General features: G+C 49.7%; 1 protein-coding gene across 1 annotated transcript; it reads right to left on the reverse strand.

Moving 5' to 3' along the window:
- Positions 1-5,480: 5,480 nt before the first annotated feature.
- Positions 5,481-24,195, reverse strand: SHPK (sedoheptulokinase). The gene is made up of 7 exons (XM_047758765.1): positions 23,908-24,195; positions 17,696-17,837; positions 13,903-14,086; positions 13,250-13,402; positions 11,414-11,589; positions 8,981-9,181; positions 5,481-7,042 (listed from the first exon to the last, which is right to left on the reverse strand). Exons 1-7 carry the CDS (start codon positions 24,193-24,195, stop codon positions 6,630-6,632), a joined length of 1,557 nt encoding a protein of 518 aa, XP_047614721.1. The 3' UTR covers positions 5,481-6,629.
- Positions 24,196-24,297: the final 102 nt, after the last annotated feature.

The following is a 24,297-nucleotide window of genomic DNA, read 5'->3' on the forward strand; positions in this document are numbered from 1 at the left end:
CCTGGCCCATGAACTTCTGCATACTAAGGGGTCAGTCAAAAAAAAAAAAAAAGAGAGAGAGCTTGAAATTCATTCTTTTTTTTTTTTAATTGTAGCAAAATACGTATAACATAAAACTGACCATTTTAGGAATTCCTGCAATGGGCACAATGGGACTGACTGTGTCTTAGCAGTGCTGGGACACAGGTTCGAGCTCTGGCCCAGGCACAGGGGATGAAGGATCCAGGGTTGTCGCAGCTGCAGCTTAGGTCGCAACCGTGGCTTGAATCTAAACCCTGGCTGGGGAACTCCATGTGCCGCAGGGAAGCCAAAAAACAAAGCGGGGGGGGGGGGGGGGTTACTATTTTAACCACTTTTAGGTGTATAGTTCAGAAGCATTAAATACACCTCAGTACAGAGACTGCGACATGCTGTGCCAGATACTGCCTGGGCCAGGCCCGGGTCTCAGCCGTGGGCAGCCCCCAGGCATGCGTGGAGGACATCTGAGAAAGGCTGAGAGAACTGGCCAGCCCAGAAGCAAGGTCTGGGAAAGGGAAGAGTCACTTCTCCGCCAGGACTGTCACCTTAGCCTCCTAGGTGATTTCGGCCTCTGGTGAGGTCAACACCCATCACTAAACGTGTCCCCTTTTGTAACTGAGCTGTTGGGGGCTGGCATCCCAGAAGCTACGTGGTATTGCGCATGCTCTGAGCGCTGCAGGGGACACGCCTGGCCCTTGTCCTCCTTCCCTGACAGCGCCTCTCAGTCTCCTTGGCTGCCTCTCCTCGCCAAGCCCTTCCCCTACACGCAGAGGCTCCTCGGGACCCTTACTCCCACCTTCCCCGCTCTGAGACCCCCCCACCCCTGAGAAGCATCTGACCTTCCCAAGCCAGTGACTCCACTCCCCGGGTATCCAGCCAGCCCTCTTGCTGGCGCTCCATCCCCGCCTCCCGAAACCTCCAGTTAAAGACAACAAACCCTTTCCCTTAGCACCTCCCAGGATGGACTTCTTTCCCCTCCACGCTCCACCGCCCCCCAACATTCCCGCCTGTAAAGGCACCATCCTTCTTCTGGTCCCCAAGGCGGGTGTGCTTTGTCCTCTTCGCCCTCGCCTTCTCTGTCCTCGCTCTCTGGGCTACATTTCTGTGGTTCATATTCATCCTCCACTGCAGCCGGCAGCCCTTCCTTCTCGCGGGAAGCCCCAGAAGGGCCTCCCCCACCTACCACCTCCCAATCCATGGTCCCGATCATGCCTCCTTATCAATCCAGGCCCCACCGCTGCACTCGGCGCCCTGAGACCCCAGCCCCAGTCCCCTCTCCCACTGGCCCACCCTCTCCTGTCCCCTAGACACATCTGCTCCCCTGCCGCTCTCACGGTGCCGGCCTCCAGGCCTTCCCCTGCCTTCCATCTGCCCAACATCCATGCCACTTAACTCATCACGACGGCCCAGGGGGCTGGTGAGACCTATGGATGCTGAGATTCTATCATTCAGATGCCACCTCCTCCAAACTCTGCCTTCCTGGGACGCGTGGTACCTTTGACCCCAGTGACCACCGCAATGGCAGGCAGAGAGACAGGTTCTGGGATAAGCACTTTAGAGGCTCTAGCTCATCAGACCCTCTCAGAGTTTCACAGGTGAGTACGATTTTGTCCCCACTTTACAGTTGAGCCATGCGAGGCACAGGCTAGATACCCTGCCAAGTACTGACAGCTGTGCTGCTCTCACTTGGCGCCTCCTAAAAAACTTGAGCTTGAACTTCTCTGCTGTTTGCATCGGGCTTTGCAGGTTTTAATAGCTCCAGGACGAGATAGACTCTGGCCCCCTCCATTTCCCTTCGCCAAGCGTCGTTCTGTGCTGCTCCCAAAGGTGCATGCTGGCCTGGCTTTATCGAAACAGCACCTGCGCTGAGTGGTTCCACTAAGGCTCATAAAATGGTGTTGGGACAAGACCTCAGGGCTGGGCGTCACCACCATCAGTGTGGTTTCCGGGCCATAATTTGAAACACGGTGTTCTTGGATCTATGTAATGATGTACCCATTAGAACTCCTTGTAAGTAGATTCATTTTTTAATGATGACTCCTGGGGGAGGTGCCTCTCCACGCTCAGGTCAGATGGGGGCGAGAGGCAGCACAGGAAGGTGCCGGAGGTCCCAGAGCAGGTGGCGGGCCACGTCTGGTGTGACCCAGGCCGAAACTGCTCACATCACTAACGACCACGGTGCTTTCTCTCGGTGTGTATGTGTTACCGCCACGGGGCACGCGGACATCAACTGAGCCCTTGACGCTGGCAATAGGAACCGACTCTATTTTCTTCAACCACTTGGGACCCCAGCCTATCATCTTTGAAGCCAGACTTTCTAGCACAACGAGGGACCAGCAAACTCCGATGTGCTGAAAAAAGCCTAATTACCAAAGTTGGGAACTGTCAGCCTGGCGCCTCCAGAGGAACCAGATGGGAAGGAAGCAAGAGGTGCTGGTCCCAGCCCCGGGGAGGGTGCTGAAGGCCCCACTGCAGATGCCTGTGACTCACCCAAGGACAGGAACAACACCGCTAGTCTTGTCCTGAGTTTTTTTTATGCTGTTGTGGTTAGTTTTGTTTTTTTTTTAAAGAAGAGTTGAGTTACAATGTGGTGCCAATTTCTGCTGTACAGCAAAGTGACCCCCATATATATATATATATATTCTTTTTTTCCTATTATCTCCCATCATGGTCTCTCCCAGGAGATTGGGTATAGTTTCCTGTGCTATACAGTAGGACCTCTTTGCTCATCCATTCTAAATGTAATAGTCAGCATCTACCCACCCCACACTCCCCGTCCATCCCACTCCCTCCTCCTCCCCTTGGCAACCACAAGTATGTTTTCCATGTCTGTGAGTCTGTTTCTGTTCTGTAGATAGGTTCATTGGTGCCTTTTTTTTTTTTTTTTTGGCTTTTTAGGGCCACGCCCACAGCATATGGAGGTTCCCAAGCTGGGGGCGTCAAATCGGAGCTACTGCTGCCAGCCTACACCACAGCCACAGCAATGAGGAATCCAAGCTGCGTCTATGACCGACACCACAGCTCACGGCAATGCTGGATCCTTAACCCACTGAGTGAGGCCAGGGATCATACCTGCGTCCTCATGGATACTAGTCAGAGTTGTTTCCACTGAGCCACAACGGGAACGCCTGTGCCGTATTTTAGATTCCACGTAGAAGTGATATTGTATGGTATTCGTCTTTCTCTCTCTGACTTACTTTACCTGGTATGAGACTCTCTCGTTGTATCCATGTTGCTACAGATGGCATTACTTCATTCTTTTTCACGGCTGAGTAGTTTCCCACCGTGCATAGGTACCCCACCTTCTTAATCCATTCATCTGTAGATGGACATTTAGGCTGTTTCCATGTCTTAGCTATTGTGAATAGAGCTTTGAACGTTAGGGTGCATGTATCTTTTTCAGTGAAAATTTTGTCCGGATATATGTCCAGGAATGGGATTGCTGGATCATATGGTTGTTCTACATTTTCGTTTTCTGAGGAACCTCCATACTGTTTTCCATAGTGGTTGTACCATCGTGAGTTTTCTAAATCTTGCACTGAGATTTCTTAATCTTGTCCTGACTTATGTGTCTTGCCTCACAATTTTTTTTTTTTTTGGCTGTGCCCGCAGCATACATAAATTCCCAAGGCAGAGACTAAACCAGAGACTAAACCTGAGTCACAGCAGTGACAATGTTAAATCCTTAACCACGAGGCCATCAGGGATCTCCAGTCTCTCAAATTTTAAATAGCTTCAGGGGTCCCAGATCCAGATGACTAACAGTGAACTTGGAAGAAGACTCCTCTCCTTGCTGGTTGGGTCTGTGGGTTAGTGCTTTCTGGGGCTTTGCTGAGGATTAACAAGGATATGGGTATGAATGGGCTCTGGGAGCTGGTAATGCTCCAGGCAGGCCTGGGAGTTGTGCGTCTCCTCATTATTCAGCCTGCATCTGCTGGCTGCTGAGCTATATCCGGCCATTAGCTCGAGGCGGTGACTAATTGTTTTCTGATGAAAAAAAACAAGGTTTGCTTAATGTTGAGTCACGCAATGAGCATCTCTATACCAAGAATGTCTCACTTTCAAAGACATAACCTCTTCATTTAATCGTGCCTGAGAAAAAGGCATGACTGACTCTTTCCAAAGGCCCGCTGTGCATTTTGCAAACACTGGGTGGTGAGTAGGGTGAATAAAATGGCCCGTGCCCACCAGGAAGCCCAGATGGATGAAGAAGGAGACGTGATAGGCTCCTTTTGATGTTTAGAGGGTGGGGCTCCCTGTCACAGGTACAAGCCAACAGGCTATGCCAACAGCAATTTTTTTTTTTTTTTTTTTTTTTGCTTTTTAGGTCCGCACCTGTGGCATTATGGAGGTTCCCAGGCTAGGGGTCCAATCAGAGCTACAGCTGCCAGCCTATGCCACAGACACAGCAACATGGGATCCGAGCCATGTCTGCAAACTACACCACAGTTCACAGCAACACCAGATCCTTAACCCACTGAGCGAGGCCAGGGATCAAAACTGCAACCTCATGGTTCCTAGACAGATTCGTTTCTGCTGTGTGCACCACACCGGGAACTCCAGGCCAGTCACTTTAACGTTGCCTAGCCTGACCTCGCTGCCTGTGTGACCCTGTGGGACTCCTGGAAACCAAAGCCTTTCTGCGTTCCCCATTTCTCATTTTTAGGAAATGGGCCTCATTCCGCCTCCGCGGCCTTCCCTGCGTTCCAAGGGGCAGGTTCAGACAGCTGCTGATCGGGGAAGGGAGCGAGGCAAAAACAAGGGAGACCCATCAAGCAACAGCAGTACAGCCTTGGGACAGGATTCTGGTTCCCTCTCAAGGAATGCACATAATGACGTGGGCATCTTGGACACCCAAGAGGAAACTTGTATTCCTTATGCTTCTTTTAGAAATGAACACTTTAAAACTGAACAGCTTGGAGCCCTTCCTGTGCTTCTCCCTCATTTGATCGCACCCTAAACACAAGCACCTGTGAGCTAATGATCTGGCCCCCTGAGCTCAATGGCCTGTGGGTTAAAGATTATTAGTACACGAAGTCTTTCAGGAACTTTCTGAGTTTGTTCTAACCTCTAATCACAAGTACTGTGATGCTAGGCAATAACTCAGAAGACCGTGACTAGGATTATGCGATCTCCTGACTCCAGCTTCAATGACAGACAGACGCCGAGTTTCAGCGACAGCTAGAATGCTCAGGAAAAGTGGGCTCTGCGTTTTGAATCCTAGCATCGGGATCTTAGGTAAATTACTTGTTTGTGTCTCGGTTTCTTCATCTGTGAAATGGAGGGAATAGCACCCACTTCTAGGATTATTATGAAGGTCAAGTGAGTTCAAACAAGTAGTGTCTCGATTAGCTTCTAGTCCCTGGTAGCTACACAAAAAACACTGTTTCAATGGACTGAAACTCTCCAAGGTTTAGTCTGATGTCATTTGCGCAAAGAATGAATTGCTCCTCCTTCTGGGCGTGTGGGCAAATCTGATATAGAATTTATTTCCTTCCCTAGTGATGGAAATTCCACAAACACATCCCCATGCCTGATAGAACACCCAGGTCCCAGGAGATGCGCCATAAATGTGAATTGTCTGGGTCGGTGCTGAGGGCAGTTGAGACTTCTCAGGCTTCTCTACCGTGGCTGCAAATGTCAGGATGAACTAAGTTATGCTGTGATAACGAACAGCCCCCCCAAATCTCAGCAGCCTCAAACATGAAAGGTTTATTTCTCAGTCACACTGGCTGCATCCCTTCCCTTGGAAGGCGTCCCAGGGACATGCACAGATATACTCCTGGAAGAGGGTCCTGGTCAGACTATTGGGAAAAACATGCCTGAATGGTGAGGCCAAGCAGCATCTGTCCCCCTTGCTGGTCACACTCCACCTTTCCTTCGCTGTTCATGCCTCCAAGCCAGCTGGGTTGGGAGGATCTGGCGCAGATGGAGGAGAAGTACGTGGCACGAAGGCCAGCACAGACGGCTGCATCTTCAACCCAGCCAGCCTGCATCACTGTCCTTGGGGCACCCTGGCTAACCAGCCATGGCCAGAGAAAAACGAGATTGGAAAAGGGGCCTCAGGTGTACAGTCTAGAGAGGAAGACTTTTCCAATGGCACCTGTGACCGAAGTCCAGGCTCCACGTTCTTCAAAACAATCACTCCAAAAGCTGGACAAAGGGGATCAAGTCTTCTGTTCTTACTTGGAGCCCACAGCCACCAGACAATTTTGGTGTCTAAAATCCACATTTATTTTCACCGTCTACAGGTGAATCACAGATGACCCTGCTGACAAGGATGCTGGGCTACTGTGCCTTTTCCTTTCTTCCCTCTTTCTCCCTCTTTCTCCCTCTCTCCCCCGACCCCTTTCCTTTTTCCACATTTACTTTCGCAACCAGCTCCCAGGTGAGTCTCTTTCAGAAGGCACTGATTTGAGATCTGCTTGGTGACTCCTGGTTGCATTATTAGCGTGGGCCCTGAAGCTTGGTTCATGGTCAAAATGATGCCCTGAGAACAAGCATTGCTTAAAAACTCCCCACAGAGCGGTCCAGGAAAAGGATGACCCCAAGATCACATCCGCAATACGAATCAGATAAAATTGGCAACAGTTTTTCCACCAATGAGGGTGCTAAGACTCCTGCTGGTTAAGGTTTCTCTGGAGCATGACCAGAGCGGCCCCCACAGCTGCGTCTACATCCTGCCCATAGGCCACTGGCAAAGGGAAAGCCCTCTGCACCTCCTGCTTCAGCACCTCGTTCCTGGACAGCGCGCTCCCACTGCCGATCACTCGTTCCACGCCCCACGCTTGAAGCTGCTGGAACGGAAGCATTGAGTGCAGGTTCTGAACGATGCCTCTGCACAGCGCCCGGGTCACGTGCCCCAGGGAGAGGTCAGAGGAGGAGATTCTGGTCACTGAGGCCAGCTGGTCCGGCAGGTGCCTCTCGCCCAATACGGTGGGTGTGATGGTTAGGCAGGTGTCTCTCTGCTGTGCAGCTGCCTGGATCATGCGTGAGTACACAGTGGATTCTTCAACCTCCAGGCCTGCCAGGAACAGAGAAGACCCGTGTGAGTTCAGGCACCTTCTGCCTCTACCCACTGCGGCTGGCTGCTGCCCAAGTCAGGACGCACATAGTCTGGCTCGCTGTGCTCTGCCCCAGACGCCAGCCAGCTCTCTCACTGCAGACCCCAGCCCAGCCCTCAGGAGAGATCTCGCTCTCGTAATTTTTGCTATGAGTCCTAACCATCCCACAGCTGCACGACCCTTGGTCCCAAGGAGGCCACATGCATATGCTGATCAGTAAGTATCATCGTGGCTGCTATTAGACTTCCTAGCTATGTGACCGGGATCCCAGGACCACCCACAGCGCTGCTCACAACCTAGCCTGCCTCTGGGCAAACGCTGACAACTAGAGTCTAGACCAGAGCTCTCAGGTGAAGGGGCATATGAATCCCTCAGGGACTTTTTTTTTTTTTTGCTGTTTCTGTGCTGCTCCCACGGCATATGGAGGTTCCCAGGGTAGGGGTCTAATCTGGAGATGTAGCCTCCAGCCAGAGCCACAGCAATGCCAGATCTGCTCTGAGTCTGAGACCTACACCACAGCTCAGGGCAATGCCGGATCCTTAACTCACTGAGCAAGGCCAGGGATGGAACCTGCAACCTCATGGATCCAAAGTCAGATTCGTTAACCACTGAGCCACAATGGGAACTCCACTCAGGGATCTTATTAAAATGCAGCTTCTGCCTCAGTGTGCCTGGGGTGGGCCCCAAGATTCTGCATTGGTCATCATGTCCCAGAGAAAGCCAGTACTGCTGGCCTGAAGCCCATGCTTTTGGAATAGAAGGTTCTAGACCGGTGCTCATCAACACTTGAAGCCATCAGAATCACCTGAGGGGCTTTTATAAGATGCCATGTGCAGGCCCCACTCCTCCCTCAGGAGCCAAATAATCAGCATTTCTAAGAGTGAAACTGGGACGTCAACACTCTTTTTTAAAACTCCGCAAATATTTCCAGTGTGCAGCCAGTGCTGAGAACCACCAACCAAGAGTCACCACAGAGTCACCAGCAGCATATTTAACTTATGCAAACTCAGCTATACAGCCTCAGGAATGAGAAATCAAAATCAAATGAAATAACATAAAAATTTAATAAAAGTTAATATTATATAAACTGCTAACCTTCAAAGCCCTCTGTTTCATCAAAATAAGAACCAGAAAATGAATAAGACTTTTCTTTTTGAAAGGATCTTAGGGAAAAAAAAAAAAAAAAGAAAGGATCTTAGAGACAAATTAAATATTACCACCTCTTTCAAGAAAAGAATAGTCACTTCTGTATAAAGAGAAACACCAGCAGTTCCCGTGGTGGCTCAGTGGGTCAAGAACTGCACTTAGTGTCTGTGAGGACGTGGCTTCGATCCCTGGCCTTGCTCAGTGGGTTAAGGATCCAGCATTGCCGTGAGCTGTAGTGTAGGTCACAGACATGGCTCGGATGTGGCGTTGCTGTGGCTGTGGTGTAGGCCGGCAACTACACCTCCCATTTGACCCCTAGCCTGGGAACATACACATGCAGTGGGTGTGGCCCTAAAAAGACCAAAAAAAAAAAAAAAGTATAATATTGTAAAATACTGGAAGTCTTTTCACTCGTTCATATCTAATCATTTATTGTCAACTGTCAAAAGGCAAACCTCAAATGCAAGGAACCCAGGGCCTTCCTGACAAAGAAAATAATGCAGCGGGGCTGGGGAGACCTGGGAGATGACTAGGAGTCTCCAAAGTCAAAATCAGGGGAGAAGGTGCCTCTAAAAAAAGGCAGCTCAAAAGATGAGAGGGAAGAAGTCAACGGGCTCAGATCCCTAAGGAAGGAAGGAAAGTGCCAGAACTGGGCTGGATCTGAGACATGGATCTAGAAGCTTAGAGCACATTCAGCATCAGAAAGTACCACACGGAAAGGACAGGTGGCCCGCTGTGTGGGCCACTCTTACCCAGATCCGCCATCCACTGGACCAGCATGTGGACGAATGTGGCCAGCACGTTGCCCCCATTAAGGGACGCGGCCACCGCCAGGTAGGTCCTGTTGAAGTAGGGGAAGTAGGTGACTGGAGCCGTGGGGTCTGGAGTCTGCACCGGCTGGAATCCTGGAGGCATGGAGGCTACCAGCTGAACTGAGGTGCTGATGTTGAGAACTGGGGCCCAAGGGAAGCAGAGGTTAGGAAGGTTGGACTCAGAGGTCAGAAGTCACAATAGGGCTGGGGGACAGTGTGCTGGCTTTAAAAGTATATCCACAAATTCCTTGCCTCTCCTCCTTTCGGGAGGCAGAGCCTAATTCCCCTCTGCCTGAGTGTGGACTGGACTCAGGCACTTGCTTCTGATGAAGAGAATAAAGCAGAAGTGACAGGGTGTGACTTTGGAGACTAGGTCATAAAAAGACACTAGAGCTGCTGTGTTTTTTTTTGGGGGGGGGGGCATGCTGCCTGCAGCATGCAGAAGTTCCCAGGCCAAGGATTGAGTCCAAGCCACAGCAGTGACACCAAACCCTTAACCACTAGGCCAGCAGGGAACGCCTATAGCTTCTGTCTTGATAACTTGCTCTGGAGGAGGGAGGTACTGTGTCATAAGCTGCCCTATGGAGAGGCCAAGTGTATGGCTATTAGCACAACTGACCCCATCTTGGTCCCATATAGTCCCTCCTGTTCTTCCTACCCAGGACTGTGCTATGTGATAACTCTCTTCTCTGTTGTCAGGGGCCTGATAGTTAGTAGACATTGTTTAGTAATAATTAGGTGGCCCTGTTAGGTCTCAAACAATGATGAAGATTTTCACTGACATGTTCCTGGCGCCTATGAGACTAGTTAGCTATTCAGTCATCTTGACTTAGGATTATACGTCCTATTTCCAGGCACTTGCCCCCACACCTTAGTTTAACTACAAAATTGTCCCAACGGCTCCCCCAGTGGTGCAGAGGGCTGTGGATGCTTTCAGATTGTTGTCTGCCTGATCCCATGCTGGATATAAGTTACCCTATAATAAACCGATCCACTGGCTCAGTGCGTTAAGGACCTGATGTAATTGGTAAGGATGCAGGTTCAAGATCCCCGAACTTGCTCAGTGGGTTAAGGCTCCAGTGAGGCCCTAAGCTGTGGCAAAAGTTGCAGATGTGGCTTGGATCTGGTGTTGCCATGGCCAGGGTGCAGGCCTCAGCGACAGCTCCGATTAGACCCCAAGTCCAGGAAATTCTATGTGCCACAGGTTTAGCTGTAAAAAATTAAAAAAAAAAAACACAAAAAACGGATCCATTGATTATTTGGAGCTGCCTGCACAGTTCTTCAGTGTCAGGATGCTGTCTCAGTTCAGTGGATACTGTCCACTCCCTCCATTCCCTAATACCCACGTGGCAAGGAACGGAGGCCTCCTGCCAAGAATCACAGGAGTGAGCTGAGAAATGGGTCCTCCAGGGGAAAAAAAAAAAAAAAAAAGATATTGGGAGTTCCTGTCGTGGCTCAGTGGAAATGAATCTGACTTGTATCCATGAGGACACAGGTTCGATCCCTGGGCTCGCTCAGTGGGTTAAGGATCCCATGTTGCCGTGGCTGTGGCATAGGTGAGCGGCTACAGCTCCAATTCAACACTTAGCCTGGGAACCTCCATATGCCGTGGGTGTGGCCCTAAAAAGACCAAAAAAAAAAAAAAAAAAAGGAAGGGGGTCCTCCAGGCCTGGTCAAGCCTTTGGTTGAACAGCGTGGTTGCAATATCATGAGGGACCGTGAGCCAGACCATCTAGCTGCACCCAGATTCCCGACTCTCAGAAACTGTGTAAGAGCACGTTTGCTGTTCGAGGCCACTGAGTATGAGGGTGATTCATTACACCTAACAGGCAACTAACTATTTACAGAGCGAAAGACCTCAGCCCAAGCATTTCATTCTCTGGGGAGGTTTCATTCATTTGCAGTGGATACCATCTCCTTCTCATTTCCAAGGTGGGCTTCTCAGCCTCCCCCAGCCAGGAGCGGGGAGCTCCCAGTCCCAGAACAGAGTGGATGACTTTCTCCTGCAGGTGGAGGCCAAAGCCTCCCCGGCGAGACTCCCCCCGGAGTCGCTCCTCCGTGTCTCAGTCGGTTAAGGCCACACTAACAGAGGTCAGTTAGCAGAAATCAGCCAACTAGAGAGAGTCACTTCCCTCGCCCGGCCCTAGAGAGGAAAGGCACGGACCGTGGTCAGGACAGCACTTGCTCTGCTGGATGGTAAGCTCCCTGGGCGGATGCTTCACCAGTAGGGATGAGGGTGTTTTTCACGTTTGCAGAATAACAGTCAAGAGCACAGTGAGACTGCTGGCTCTGTGGGCCCCTCGGACCCTTGCACAGAGTTGGAGCTTAGATGCCCCCAGCAGAAGTTAAGGAGAAAACCAAAGAAAGACTTACCTGCGTCTGTCCTTTGGGCCATACAGGAATAGACAGAGGCTTGCAAATCACCCAAGGCCACGCCCACCTTCGTCCCCTTTGGGATTTCAAACCACGTTCGGGAAGTTCTGCCTGCTATGCTGCCAGGCTCTGCGACATCCGGGAGCAGGTGGACAGGAAAGCCTGCAGCCTTCAGTCTGCAAACCAAAAGTGGACAACTTATCTACCCGGTGCTTGGTTTTCTGTTTTTGCTCCTTCCAGGAAACTCAGCAAAGGACAGCACTGTAGGATACACACTCAAGAAGAAAGGGAATGGAGGAGTTTCCGTCATGGCGCAGTGGTTAACGAATCCGACTAGGAACCATGAGGTTGCGGGTTCTATCCCTGCCCTTGCTCAGTGGGTTAAGGATCTGGCGTTGCCACGAGCTGTGATGTGGGTCGAAGACGTGGCTCAGATCCCGCGTTGCTGTGGCTCTGGCATAGGCTGGCAGCTCAGCTCCGATTAGACCCCTAGCCTGGGAACCTCCATATGCTGCGGGAACGGCCCAAGAAATGGCAAAAAGACAAAAAAAAAAAAAAGAAGAAAGGGAATGGAGTTCCTGTTGTGGCTCAGCAGGTTAAGAGCCCCACTAGGATCCATGAGGATGCGGGTTCAATCCCTGGCCTCACTCAGTGGGTTAAGGATCTGGTGTTGCTGTGAGCTGCGGAGTAGGTCGCAGATGTGGCTCAGATCTGGTTGCTGTGGCTGTGGCACAGGCCAGCAGCTATGGCTCTGATTCAATCCCTAGCCTAGGAATTTCCATATGCCATGGGTGCAGCCCTAAAAAGACAAAACAAAAAAAGGAAAAAAGGAAAGAGAGAGAGGAAAGAATTCAGCGTTTTCACAGAGGGCCTCTTTGGCTATGTCTGTGGCATATGAAAGTTCCTGCGCTAGGGATCAAACAAGTGCCATGGTAATGACCCAAGCCATAGTGACAATGTCTGATCCTTAACCCACTGTACCACAAGGGAACTCCTCTTCGGGGTTTTTTTTAAACCGTAGGGAAAAGGCTTGGATTTTTAAAGTGTGAACACTCTCAAGAGCTTGGGATGGGTCTTCCGGGGAAGAATACAACCAGTTTCAGCAGAGAAGATCAGAAAGGATGGGATAAGCAGCAGATATCATCAACATCAGGCCTCCTGTTTTGAAAGGGAGCACAAACACTCTGCAAAGGGAGGCAGCTGGAGTTTTAGAGCAAAATCACAGCTGGTTAGCACAGGCCAAACCAAAGTCAAACCCATATACCTCCTAAAGACCAAATGCATTCATCGCTCGGGTTAGTGAACATGGGGCTGTCAATTTCAAAAACATGCTAGAAAGTCCTTTACCTGAACTACCAGCTGCTTTTGTTTTATTACAGAGCTCAGAATGTGAGCCCTGAAGGAAGTGAACTTATAGGACATGGGACTTCTGGACCTGAAAAGGCAAATGATTGTTTAAAAAAGAACTTAAAAGGTATCCCTCAAGCCTACTACTTCCATTTCTTAACCCTATCTTAAAATACATTAAAGAATGAAAGTTGTTCTTTGGAATCTATGGGCTGGGCCCGGGGCGCACAAAGAACTGGGGAGCCCGCCCCAGATCTGGGCCACAGTAGAGGGCAGGACAGCATGGCGTGATGTGTGGCTCCCCCTCCAAGGATTTCACTTGCAACAGGCCCACCCATCCCCAGGGACTGACCAGGCTGGGGCTTTCAGCAACTGATTCCTGGCCTCATGGAACCCTCCACAGTTCTTAGATGGGAAAGCCCCACTCAAGCTCCCAATCTAGAGATTCTGCCCTTCAGCCTCAAGCCAGCCTGCAGGATTTATACTCACATCTCCAAGTTCCAGCGTTGGCTCCCGGTGTTGAAATATCCCCAGCTAGCGGCATTCTGGTCGGACATCAGAGGTCTTGTCAAGCCACACAGCATGGCGACCACGTAGTCATGGATGGTACCAGCTGCATCATAGGACTTCAGGAATTCTGGGCTGTTTTTTATACCCAAAACAATTCAACATGGTCTAATATTGACTTGAAAGCACGTGCTGTCCCTAACTGTGGGCCTCAGACTAGACACAGCGTCGCTGGATGGCTGCCCCTCCCCACAGGGAGGACTTCCCAGCCCCTCCAAGCCAAGCTGGCCTTAGGGGAGGGGACTCATAAGACTCACCATGCCTGGGAAAGCAGGACATCAGCCATTCTTAGCAGCCCTGACCCCACCATGAACCCACCACATGACCTCTGTCAAGGGTCCGTCTGGCCCCTTCCTTCCCCCCTGGGTTAGAACCAATAACCACTAAGAGCCCTCTGTGAAAGGAAGCAGGGGTAGACCAAGTCTAGCTCTTGCGACTACACCCTGTACTGAGCCACACTCACGGAGGGACAGTCCAGCGTATGGAATGAGGCGGACCAGCTAGAGCTACAGCCCACTAGCCACTCTCCTGCTCTTGGAAACCCATCACCTGAATCCAAGAAGAGTTTTCCATACCTATTTTTCAAAAGCCAGAAGATGGTTGCGCACCCAAAGCCCGTGGCCACACTGAGATGGGACTCTGGCTGGGGCAGAGAAGCCAGAAACTTGCTGCTACACCGGCCATCCTGCCATGTGACCAGGTGGCTCACGGCTCTGGGCTCGAACACAGGGGCGGCCCCTCCCTCTGTCCATTCACAGCCTGGAACAGAGGAGAGGACCCGAAATGGAGAAGAGAGCAACTGGCCGGCACAGGCATGTCCTCAAGACCACCCTGCCGGTGAGGTTACAGGACAGACTTTATCACTCACGACGATGCTTCATTTATGCTCAGCATTTCTGGCCAGTAGGAGCAAGCAGGCAATCAGAGCCGTACGCGCATATGCACCTGAAGCAAATGAAGTTCCACCCAGGAACCAGGAGTAGTGAGGGGACAGGATGGCCCCTTCTCAGCATAGTCTACCCTCACAGCTACTTTTCTGCCCCCAGCCAGGATTCTTAGCCCAGCCCTAAAGCTGGATATCTTGGATATCAGCAGCATTTTTTTTTTCCAACCCTTTTGTCTGCTTCCCAAACTCCTTTGACCCTTTTTCTTTTTCTTTCTTTCTTTTTTCTTTTTTTTAAAATACTTTTTGATCTATCCTTTTTATTTTGTTTGTATTATAAAATGAACACAGAGTTTTCTTTACCACATACCAGGTATTGTTCAAAGCACTTTAAAAATATTAATTTAGGAAGTTCTGTTCGGGGCTCAGCAGGTGACAAACTCAACTAGTATCCATGAGGACTTGGGTTCGGTCCCTGGCCTTGCTCAGTGGGTTAAAGATCTGGCTTTGCCATGTGCTGTGCTGTAGGTCACACGTGCAGCTCAGATCCTGCGTGGCTGTGGCTGTGGTATAGGCTGGCAGCTATAGCTCCGATTTGACCCCTAGCCTGGGAATTTCCATATGCTGCGGGTGTAGCCCTAAAAAGCAAAAAACAAACAAAAATATTAATTTATTTAATCGACATATTAGCCTTACAACATAGGTGTGATGATTAACCTCATTTTACACCTAAGAAAAATGAAGCACAGGGAAGTTTTAAAAATCTTGCCAAAGGTCACATAGCTACTAAGTGATAGAGCCGAGATTCAAGTCCAGACAGGCTGTTCCAAAATCTGGCTTGATAGATATTCTCTATCTCTCTTTCCTCTTCTTCTTTTGGCAATAATAATAATAATAATATTTTTATTACACAATTGATAAGTGAATGCATTGTCAGTATAAAATGCTCAAATATTACAGACAAAGCAAAAAGACTGCTTGGCCATCCCCCCCTGAAGTCCCAGCTCCCTTCCTGTCACTGTCAGCCCTTGTTGGGTTTTTATATCCACACAACATTCCTTGTTTGGTTTGGTTGATTTAGGGGGGATTTTGTTCTACGTTTGGTTTTGTCTGTTTTTTAAAAACACAGAGTTCTCCTGTGGTTCAGGGGGTTAAGGATCTGGTGTTGTCACTGCCATGGCTCAGATTTAATCCCTGGCCTGGGAATTCCTGCATGCTGCAAGCACAGCCAAAAAAAAAAAAAAGTATCATTATTTTTTATACTGCATCTCTTTTTCTAGGGGTTCTTTTTATCATCTGACAACATATCCTGGAGTCAGTACACATGAATGCACCTTGGACTTCCCATGTGGCTCACACATGAACACACCTTATTCTTTTTAACTACTGCATATCTACAGCATGGGTACCAATATTTATTTAACCACTACTCCATGGTTAAAAGTCATGTTTTCACCACGATAAACAAGGATGCAACGAGCAACCATGATCATGCTTCTTTAGCACATACATATTAAAGTGCTTTTCCTGAACAGATTCTAAGTGGCAAAGCCACTGAGTCATAGCAGCTCTATTATTTTTCATACCCAGCCAAACTACCCTCCAAATGGCCAAGCTCATTTACGTGACCAGCAGCGGCATTGAAAGAACCAATTTTCCACCCTCTTTGCCAACCCCTGACCTGCTCAAACTTGGATTTCTCGCAATCCAGTGGGTGGAGAATGATTTCTCCTTGCTGTTTTCTCTGCTTTTCCCTAGTTACTTGTGACACTGAGCGACTTTTCATATGCATATTCGCTATTTCTATTTCCTCTTTGAGGAACGGCCTGTGGTGTCCTTTGCCTGTTTGGCCACTGGACCATCTGTCCTTTCTTTGTTGTTCGTTCTTTATATGGACCCGTGTGCATCCTTTGTCTACTGTACACTATCGAAAGTTTTCTCCCCGTCTGTGGGTTGCCTCTTAGCTTGGTTTTATCATCCCCACTTCTCTCCTGCTATTACTGAGCCTGAAAATGGAATGTGGAAACAGGCGTAACCACAGCCTCTCAGAAGGCACCAGTCATTCCCTCTCCTCTCCTCCAACTGGCTCTCCTGTGCCCTCGTGGAAGCACTTAGCTCTGCTCGGGTGCCTGGTGCCCATCTGCACTGAGTGCCCTGAGTGAGCGCTAGAAGATGAGGGCTGCATCCCCCCGTTCCTATGTCTCCCGTGAGGCCCAGCCCAGAGCCTCGAGTCTTGTAGGTCCTGAAACCAAACTGAATTACAGCTGCTATTTAAAGCGGGACGACCTGATCTCAAATATGATTTCACTCACTCGGCTAGGCAGGTACCATCATCGTCAAACAGTGGCTCTCCTGCTTCCCAGAAACAGAAACCAAAACAAGAAGGCATGCGGGCAGGTTGAATGAAATATTAAGCAGCTCTCTCCAGCGATGCGGGTGATGGTTTGTGCGGTTGTTACAGAGTCCAGAAGGCGGGCAGAGAGAGAGGCATGTGACTAGACCACAGTCATTAGATCTCTGCTGTCCTCTTCGGAAAGGGTTTTAGTATTAAAAGGACATTCATTCTCGTTAATGCAAAATTAAGGACTTTAAAAAGCTTTTACAACCTGGACTCCCCCTGAGAGGTCAGCTCTAACACCCTAATCAGCCTTTTGCTCCTGCTACCGATGGAGCCAAGCAGCTCCCGTGGCCCCAGCTGGCCCGACAACAGGCAGACAAAGAGAGAGGAGGCGGGAGGGAGCTTGCGCTGGTTTCTTCAAGACCCCAGGCCCATCCTGGGGACGGATCAAGGGTGCATCACCAGGAGGATTAAGAACCTGACTAGGAACCATGAGGAGGTGGGTTCGATCCCTGGCCTCACTCAGTGGGTTAAGGATCTGGCGTTGCTGTGAGCTGTGGGGTAGGTCGCAGACATGGCTTGGATCCCATGTTGCTGTGGCTGTGGCTGTGGCTGGCAGCTGTAGCTCTGATTAGTCCCCTAGCCTGGGAACCTCCATATGCCACGGGTACGGCCCTAAAGCAAAAAAAAAAAAAAAAAAAAAAAAAAGAAGTCACGCCCTGGAATTTAAAAAATCATGGATATCTGTGATTATGCTAAACAGCAAAAACTATGCCCAAATTCAAAAGCGTCTCCTCTGTGACTTGGCATCTGCTACAGCCACACGAATCTCTTGGTTATTGGCACAAATGCTCAGAGGCGCTGGCACCAAGAAAGAGAAAGCTGTGGAAAATCCACTCCACTGAATCCAACAGAGAATCAGCGAGAACTCCGTCCTTTCTGGCTCCCTGTTCATGACAGATGTGTGAGGGGACCATTCACTTGTTGCTTACATCTTTGAACAGGACAGGATGTCCACAGAACACAAGAGGCCACAGGATAAGCTGAGCCTCCACAGAAAGCCCTCCGCAGCCCTCTTCCGGGTCCAGGGTCATTGTTAAGAGCGCGTGATCGCCCTCCCACCCCCACCCCGAGCCCATCAGCATACCTTGGCCTGTTTTCCAAAACACGACTCCATGCATCTGTCCTGACACTCCAATGCCACAGACCTTCCTCAGGTGCTGCTGGGGAAGGGCAGCAAGGCACGTGTGCAGGGCCTGGACGATTCTCCTCACATCCTGCTCTTGCCCCTGGAAACAGAACAGGACACCTCGGGGGGCAGAGGCACACACGCAGGTTGGGGGAGGGGGATGGAGGGGGACCAGAGGCCTCAAGGGATTTCCGGGGTGCTGGCTGCCCAGCCAACTTCACTGAAGTCCCTTCTAGGACCTACGGACTGGCCTCAAGGATGAGAGGTGGGCCTGATGGGTCTCCACCACCTCCAGCGGGACCAACCCATCCCCCTTCACAGAGGAGGCGCTGCTGTGGGTTCGGATCGCCTAAAGGCCCAAGCTCCCCAAAGTACTGCCCTGCCCTCCAGGCACTTAGAGTCCAGTAGGATGGACAGGGAAACACAAGACCGGGCTGCAGGGAGAAATCAGGCAAGGGTCTTTGGCAAGGCACTTGGAGCCCTGGGGTGGGGGTGCGGGGGAGAAAGGAACCCAGCAGGAAAGGAGTCAGCAAGAAAGGCCTCTTGGACTAAAGCACTTGAGGTTGGGCCCTAGGATTCGCTTCAGTGCATCCATCTGGCAAACGGTTCCTGAATGCCCTGAGGGCCAGGCCCCAGATTTGGAACCAAAACCCCAAGAGGAAGCCCAGGGGATAGCTGGGCACAGCACCATCGGGATGGGCAGTGCAAGGGGTGGTTGGAGATGAGGCTGGAGGAGAGGAGAGGCTGGGGCCTAATCACGAGGGGCTTTGCCTGGAAAATGTAGTGGGGGGCCCCCAGGGCTTTCTGAAGGGGAGAGTATCATCAGAGCTGTGTTTTCAGAAGATTAACGGGGCAGTAAGATAAACTCTACAGAGAGAGACCAGACTGAGAGCGTGGAGAGATTTTCCGAGGGTGGAAAAGACAAGAAGCATTGGAGTTCCCGTTGTGCACAGTGGAAACGAGTCCAGCTAGTATCCAGGAGGGTGTGGGTTGGATCCCTGGCCTTGCTCAGTGGGTCGGGAATCAGGCGTTGCTGTGAGCTGTGGTGTAGGTCACAGATGAGGCTCAGATCCCGCATTGCTGTGGCTGTGGTGTAGGCTGGCAACTATAGCTCTGACTCGATCCCTAGCCTGGGAACTTCCATATGCTGTGGGGTGCAGCCCTAAAAAGACCAAAAAAAAAAAAAATCAGTAAGTTAAGGGAGCCACCACAAAATCTGCACAAGGGAAATTAACCCAAGTGACATCATTTTGGCTTTTCATTGGGGAGGGTGTTGTTGGGCGGGCGGGGGGGGGGGGTGCAGTGGCTGCAGTCACGCGGCACATGAAGTTCCCAGGCCAGGGAACCTAACCATGCCACAGCAGTGACAATGCCAGATTCTCAACCCACTGAGCTGCCAGGGAACTCCAACATCATTGTTTTCTTAGTGAATAAGTAAGTTTCAAAGTGGGAAGTTTGAGAATGCAATTTATGCCTGTCTAAAAGAATCATACCTATGTCGTTAATATTTGCGGTTAAGAAATCTTGGGGTATTTAGTATTTTAGATAAATGTACATGTTCTAGAGAATTTGGCCTAGATTACTTTTGTCATTCCAACTTAAACTGTGAAATTGTATAACTGATCTAGATTTGTGATTAAATGTTCAAATCTCACTACATTTATAAAAGGATTTGAAAGATATGAGTATTTAAGTTTAATTATACATTTATTAAATCCATAAAAATTATTTCAGTAATCTGAAAAGATTTAGGTCTAATAACTGTAGTACCTAAAAAAAAGAAAACATATTAAATGTATATATACTGTTTAAAACATCTAAGGCATTTAATTAACAAAAATGGGATTAAGTATTATTAAAAGGCCCTCAAAAATGATGGTTAAAATATTAGGCTTGGAGTTCCCACTGTGGTGCAATGCGATCAGCAGTGTCTCTGCAGCACCAGGGCACAGGTTCAATCCCCCGCCCAGGGCAGTGGATTGGAGGATCTGGTGTTGCTGCAACTGCAGCTTGGGTCTGATCCCTGTCCTGGGCACTCCATAATCAGGGGAGCAGGGCAGGCGGGTGGCCAAAATGAACAAAATAACCTTTATAAGCTAAATTTAAAAGCTTAAATAAGAACTAATAAATTGAATTTTTTTTTTTTTTTTTTGGCCAAGCCTGCAGCATGAAGAAGCTCCCAGACCAGGGATCAAACCTATGCCACAGCAGTAAACACTGGCTCCTCAACCCACCTAGCTACCAGGGAACTCCTAATACATTGAATACTTTTTTTTTTTTGTCTTTTTAGGGCCACACCCGCGGTATATGGAGGTTCTCAGGCTAGGGATCAAATCAGATCTATAGCCGCCGGCCTATGCCACAGCCAAAGCAACGCCAAATCTGAGCCACATCTGCAAACTACACCACAGCTCACAGCAACGCTGGATTCTTAACCCACTGAGGGAGGCCAGGGATTGAAGCTGCATCCTCCTGGATGCTAGTCAGATTCGTTTCCACTGAGCCACGACAGGAACGCCTCAAAACTTATTTTTATTTCAACCAAACTAAAGTGTTCCTGGTGCACAAAAATCACCCAAGGCACAAAATAAATTTATATCCACCAACTCTAAGCAGCCACAGAAACTCAAGAGGAGAAGAAAAATGTGGCTCAGCTCTTAACAAATGTCTGTTTTTGGGAAACAAAACAGCTCATGGTCTTGTAGGAGCATCTGAAGACTGAAACCCCAAGCCTCCCGCTTCCTCCAGGGGCAGTGCGGGCTTCCTCTTCTCGGAGGAAAAACCTTCATTCGCCCACCCCCTCCTCAGCCTGCTGAGCAAGGGCAGTTTTGGGCTCCTAACGGGGCATGACCCAAAGTGCAGAACGAAGGAAGGGGAGGAGGGCTGGGGTGGTGGAAGGAATGCAGAGGGAGCATAGAGCATTTTCTTGAGGAAGCAGCCCACATCCTAACAACTCTGTGCAGGGACGTCGACAGCAGAACTGACTGGGCAGGGAGTTTCTCTGATGGCTTAGCGGGTTGAGGCTCCTTCGTGCTCACTGCTGTGGCTCTGGTTGCTGCTGTGTGGCATAGGTTCGATCCCTGGCCCAGGAATTCCCACATACTGCCCATGTGGCAAAAAAGAAAAAAAGAGAGAGAACATGAAATAAACGTTGCAGCGCTCATTTAAAAAAAAAAAAAAAAAGAACTGATTGGGCAATTGGGCCAAAAAAGGAGGTGCATGGCTGTGCATGATCTCCCTGGACAGAAGAAAAAAGACAGCGGGCAAAGAAAAAAGGAAGCTGGGAAGAGACATTTGTTTAACCCTGCCTAGTCCAACACGGCAGGCATTAGGCACACACAGCTACTCTGAGTCGGAATGTGTTGTAAATTTAAAATACAGACCACAGATTTAGTATGGAAAAAAAAAGCACAATATCCCATTAAGGATTTTACATTGATTATTACATATTGAAATGATACTATGTTTGACACATTGGGTTCAATAAAATAGGCAATAAAATTAATTTCATGGTTCCTTTTTACTATTTTTTAATACGGCTACTAGAAAATTGAAAATTACAGGTGTGGTCACATTTCTATTGGGCAGGGCTGGTTTAAAGAGTTCCCGCATGGCTGACAGATGGTGCATGAACCCAAGACAGAGGAGCTGCTGTTTCACATGGGCACAGGGTGGGTGGGCTGTGTGGGTGGGGACAGTGGAGGCGAGAAACAGGTCAGATGGGAATGAAGACAAGGAGGCAGTCAGTGAAGGGCAATGAGTTCGAGTTTTAGCGATGAGTGTGATGGAGGAATAAATTATTGGGCGGACAATGGGTACCCTCACGATGTAACAGGAAAGGCGCTGCCCCCATTCCTTAGTTCAGAATATTGAGGAGTCTACATCTAGATCAAATCCTAAACTTCTGATTTGAAAAAAGAACTCAGAAAACATTCAACCCTCCTCCCCGACAACCTTTCTTACAGATGGGGAAATTGAGGCCACGAAAGGAAAAATTAACAACTCAGAAAGCGTCACGGAGCTTCCCTCAAAAGTCCTAATATTTTAAGGAGTGCCTGCTGTGGTGCTGTGGGTTAAGGATCGGATGGCAGTGGCACAGGTTGCTGCCAGGGGCTCCGGTTCGATCCCCAGCCCAGCGCAGTACTGCCCCAGCTGGATCCTGATATTTTACAATTGCAAACAGATAATAGGCTGATCTTTCCCATAGGGCCGAACACAATCCCCAAAGTGTCGTGGAGTGCACCATACTTCTAAAGAGTGAGAAGGATGGACATGAGGAAAGAACAGAGCCACCGGGTATTTCTATAGTTCAGTAGTTTTACCCCAGGGGTGATTTTTGTTCCCCAGGGAGCCTTTGGAAATATGGAGACAGTTTTGGGGCGTCACAATTAGGGGGGAAGAGTCTACTGGCATGCAGTTGGTTAGAGGCCAGGGATTCTGCTCAACATCCTACAATGCACAGGACAGCCCCCCCTTCCCCCCCCACAACAAAGAATCATTCAACCCAAAATATCAACAGTGCCAAAGTTGAGAAATCCTGCAACAAATGAAATTACAGCAATGCATTTGTCCCAGATCACAACACACACGAGGATGCAAGGGGAGTTATTACCCTAAACCCCTCCCTAGGCAGGTGCGGAGCCCTGGGTGTGCCTGTAAGCAAAGAACAGCCTGTTAAAAGCTGGGGGAGTGGGGAAAGTGTTCATAAAGTGGCCCTACTTCAAGAGAAAAGGGCACTGCCTAAACTCACCACCTAGAATCCCAGCTCTGCCACTCACATCCACAGGGTCAGAGCTGATTTTGCCTCCATTTCATAGTCCATAAAATGAGATAATCATTCTAAAATACCCTGATGCCCCCAACCAAACTAATTTTGAAAGGTTCTATGAAAATGCAAAGTGTTCCTGAAATCTTTATCCTCTGAAATGCTTCTGAGCAGGATGGACTCTGAACCCTGTAGAACGGAGTCCAGGTATGTGGCAAGAGCTTATGAACAACAAAGCTCTTAGGAGTGAAGCTTGGCTCAGAAAATTGAGATTTGTGGCTGGAAGGAACCATAGAGGTCACTTATATCAACTCTGAGAACAAGCTGAGATCCAGAAGAAAAAAAAAAAATCGTGAGGTTACACACAAAGTTCCTTGATGTTAATTTCTAGTGTCAATGATCTGAACATAGAGCTACGTTTCTCTGGGAATTAATGGAATCCAGCTTTGGGGATTGACATCCTTTCGGAACCCATATGCCTCAGCTGAACCCACAGAGGTGAGATTTTGCTTCTATCTTGTAGCTTTAATCTGAACTTTTTCTAATTGTTTTTTCTTTTCTTTTCTTGTTTTTTTTAGGGCTGAACACTTGGCACATGGAAGTTACCAGACTAGGGTTGGAGTTCAAGCAGCAGCTCCCGGCCTACACCACAGCCACAGCAACGCAGGATCCGAGGCACGTCTGTGACCTACACCACAGCTCACGGCTACACCGGATCCTTAACCCACTGAGCCAGGCCAGGGATTGAACCCACATTCTATGGATACTAGTAGGACTCGTTACCGCTGAGACACAATGGGAACTCTGACTTTTTCTAATATTTTATTAATCAAGATCTCTCTCAATGTCTTTCTATCTGTCCTGATGTCTTTCCTCCAAAGGTGTATCAGCCTTTGGGGCTGGGGCACTTTTGCTGTCCAAGTGTTTGAGTCCCTCCACTCACAGTCCACTTCTGGGACTGGGGCAGGTTACATCTGGTTGACAAAGGGGCAGGCTACATCTGATTCTGCATCTGATTTCTCAAGGAAAAAGCAGACCCTGCCCTAGTGAATCTGAGGACACTGGCAAATGTGCGGGGCAGAGAGCAACAAAAATAAGGAGACCTGAGATCTCTCCATGTATAAGAGAGCAACTACCTGCAGGTCAAGGTACACAAGGTAAGAGTGCAGAGAGCAAGGGGATATACATAGAGAGCCAAGGGCAAGGCTCCTCGAGAAGGCCGGAGAGTCGGGAAGATCGGTGCCAGGAGGTGGGAAATTTCCTGAGAGGAAACCTAATGGAGCGAGGGAGTTGCAGCAGGCAGGCAGAGATCAGGCAGGCTGGAGCTGTCAGGGAGACTTGTTTGAGGAGGAAGAGGGAGTCCGGAGGCTCCTGGAGGCGGCGCGACTCCAGGACGCTGCCTCACCTGGGACCCGGCCGCCGCGCTCTGGGCCGCCGTCTCGGCCTGCGCAGCTCGTGCACAGCTCGCCAGTACCACGAACCCGGAAGGGTCACCCGGTGAGGCCTCCACCAAGGCCGCCTTCACAGACGTGGTGCCCAAGTCGATGCCGAGAGTGACAGATCGCGCAGCCATGGCAGCGCTTGCGTCTGGGGCCGAGGCGCCCTCTCCCGCACACCTCGCCCAGGACCAGGGAGCCAAGGCGGAGCCTCGCCTGCCACTCTTTCCAGCCACGTTGGACACGGGCGAATTCATCTCCCCATTGGTTGAGGAAGGTTGAGTCGCGCGCCCCGCGTGACCGTCCCCTGCTATAGGCGGAGCCGTGGTGGAGGGCGGGACCTAGGGGCCCCGCCCCGC

The sequence above is a fragment of the Phacochoerus africanus genome, chromosome 14 (assembly GCF_016906955.1).
Source record: "Phacochoerus africanus isolate WHEZ1 chromosome 14, ROS_Pafr_v1, whole genome shotgun sequence".
NCBI lineage: Eukaryota > Metazoa > Chordata > Mammalia > Artiodactyla > Suidae > Phacochoerus > Phacochoerus africanus.

Excerpts from the sequence above, each read along its gene's own strand:
- SHPK (XM_047758765.1), bottom strand. The coding sequence starts at position 24,195 with ATGAATTCGCCCGTGTCCAACGTGGCTGGAAAGAGTGGCAGGCGAGGC. Across the intron at positions 17,838-23,907 it reads GCGCGGCGGCCGGGTCCCAG|GGGCAAGAGCAGGATGTGAG; the intron begins GTGAGGCAGCGT and ends TTCTGTTTCCAG. Across the intron at positions 9,182-11,413 it reads GGCCCAAAGGACAGACGCAG|TTCTCAACATCAGCACCTCA; the intron begins GTAAGTCTTTCT and ends CTTGGGCCCCAG.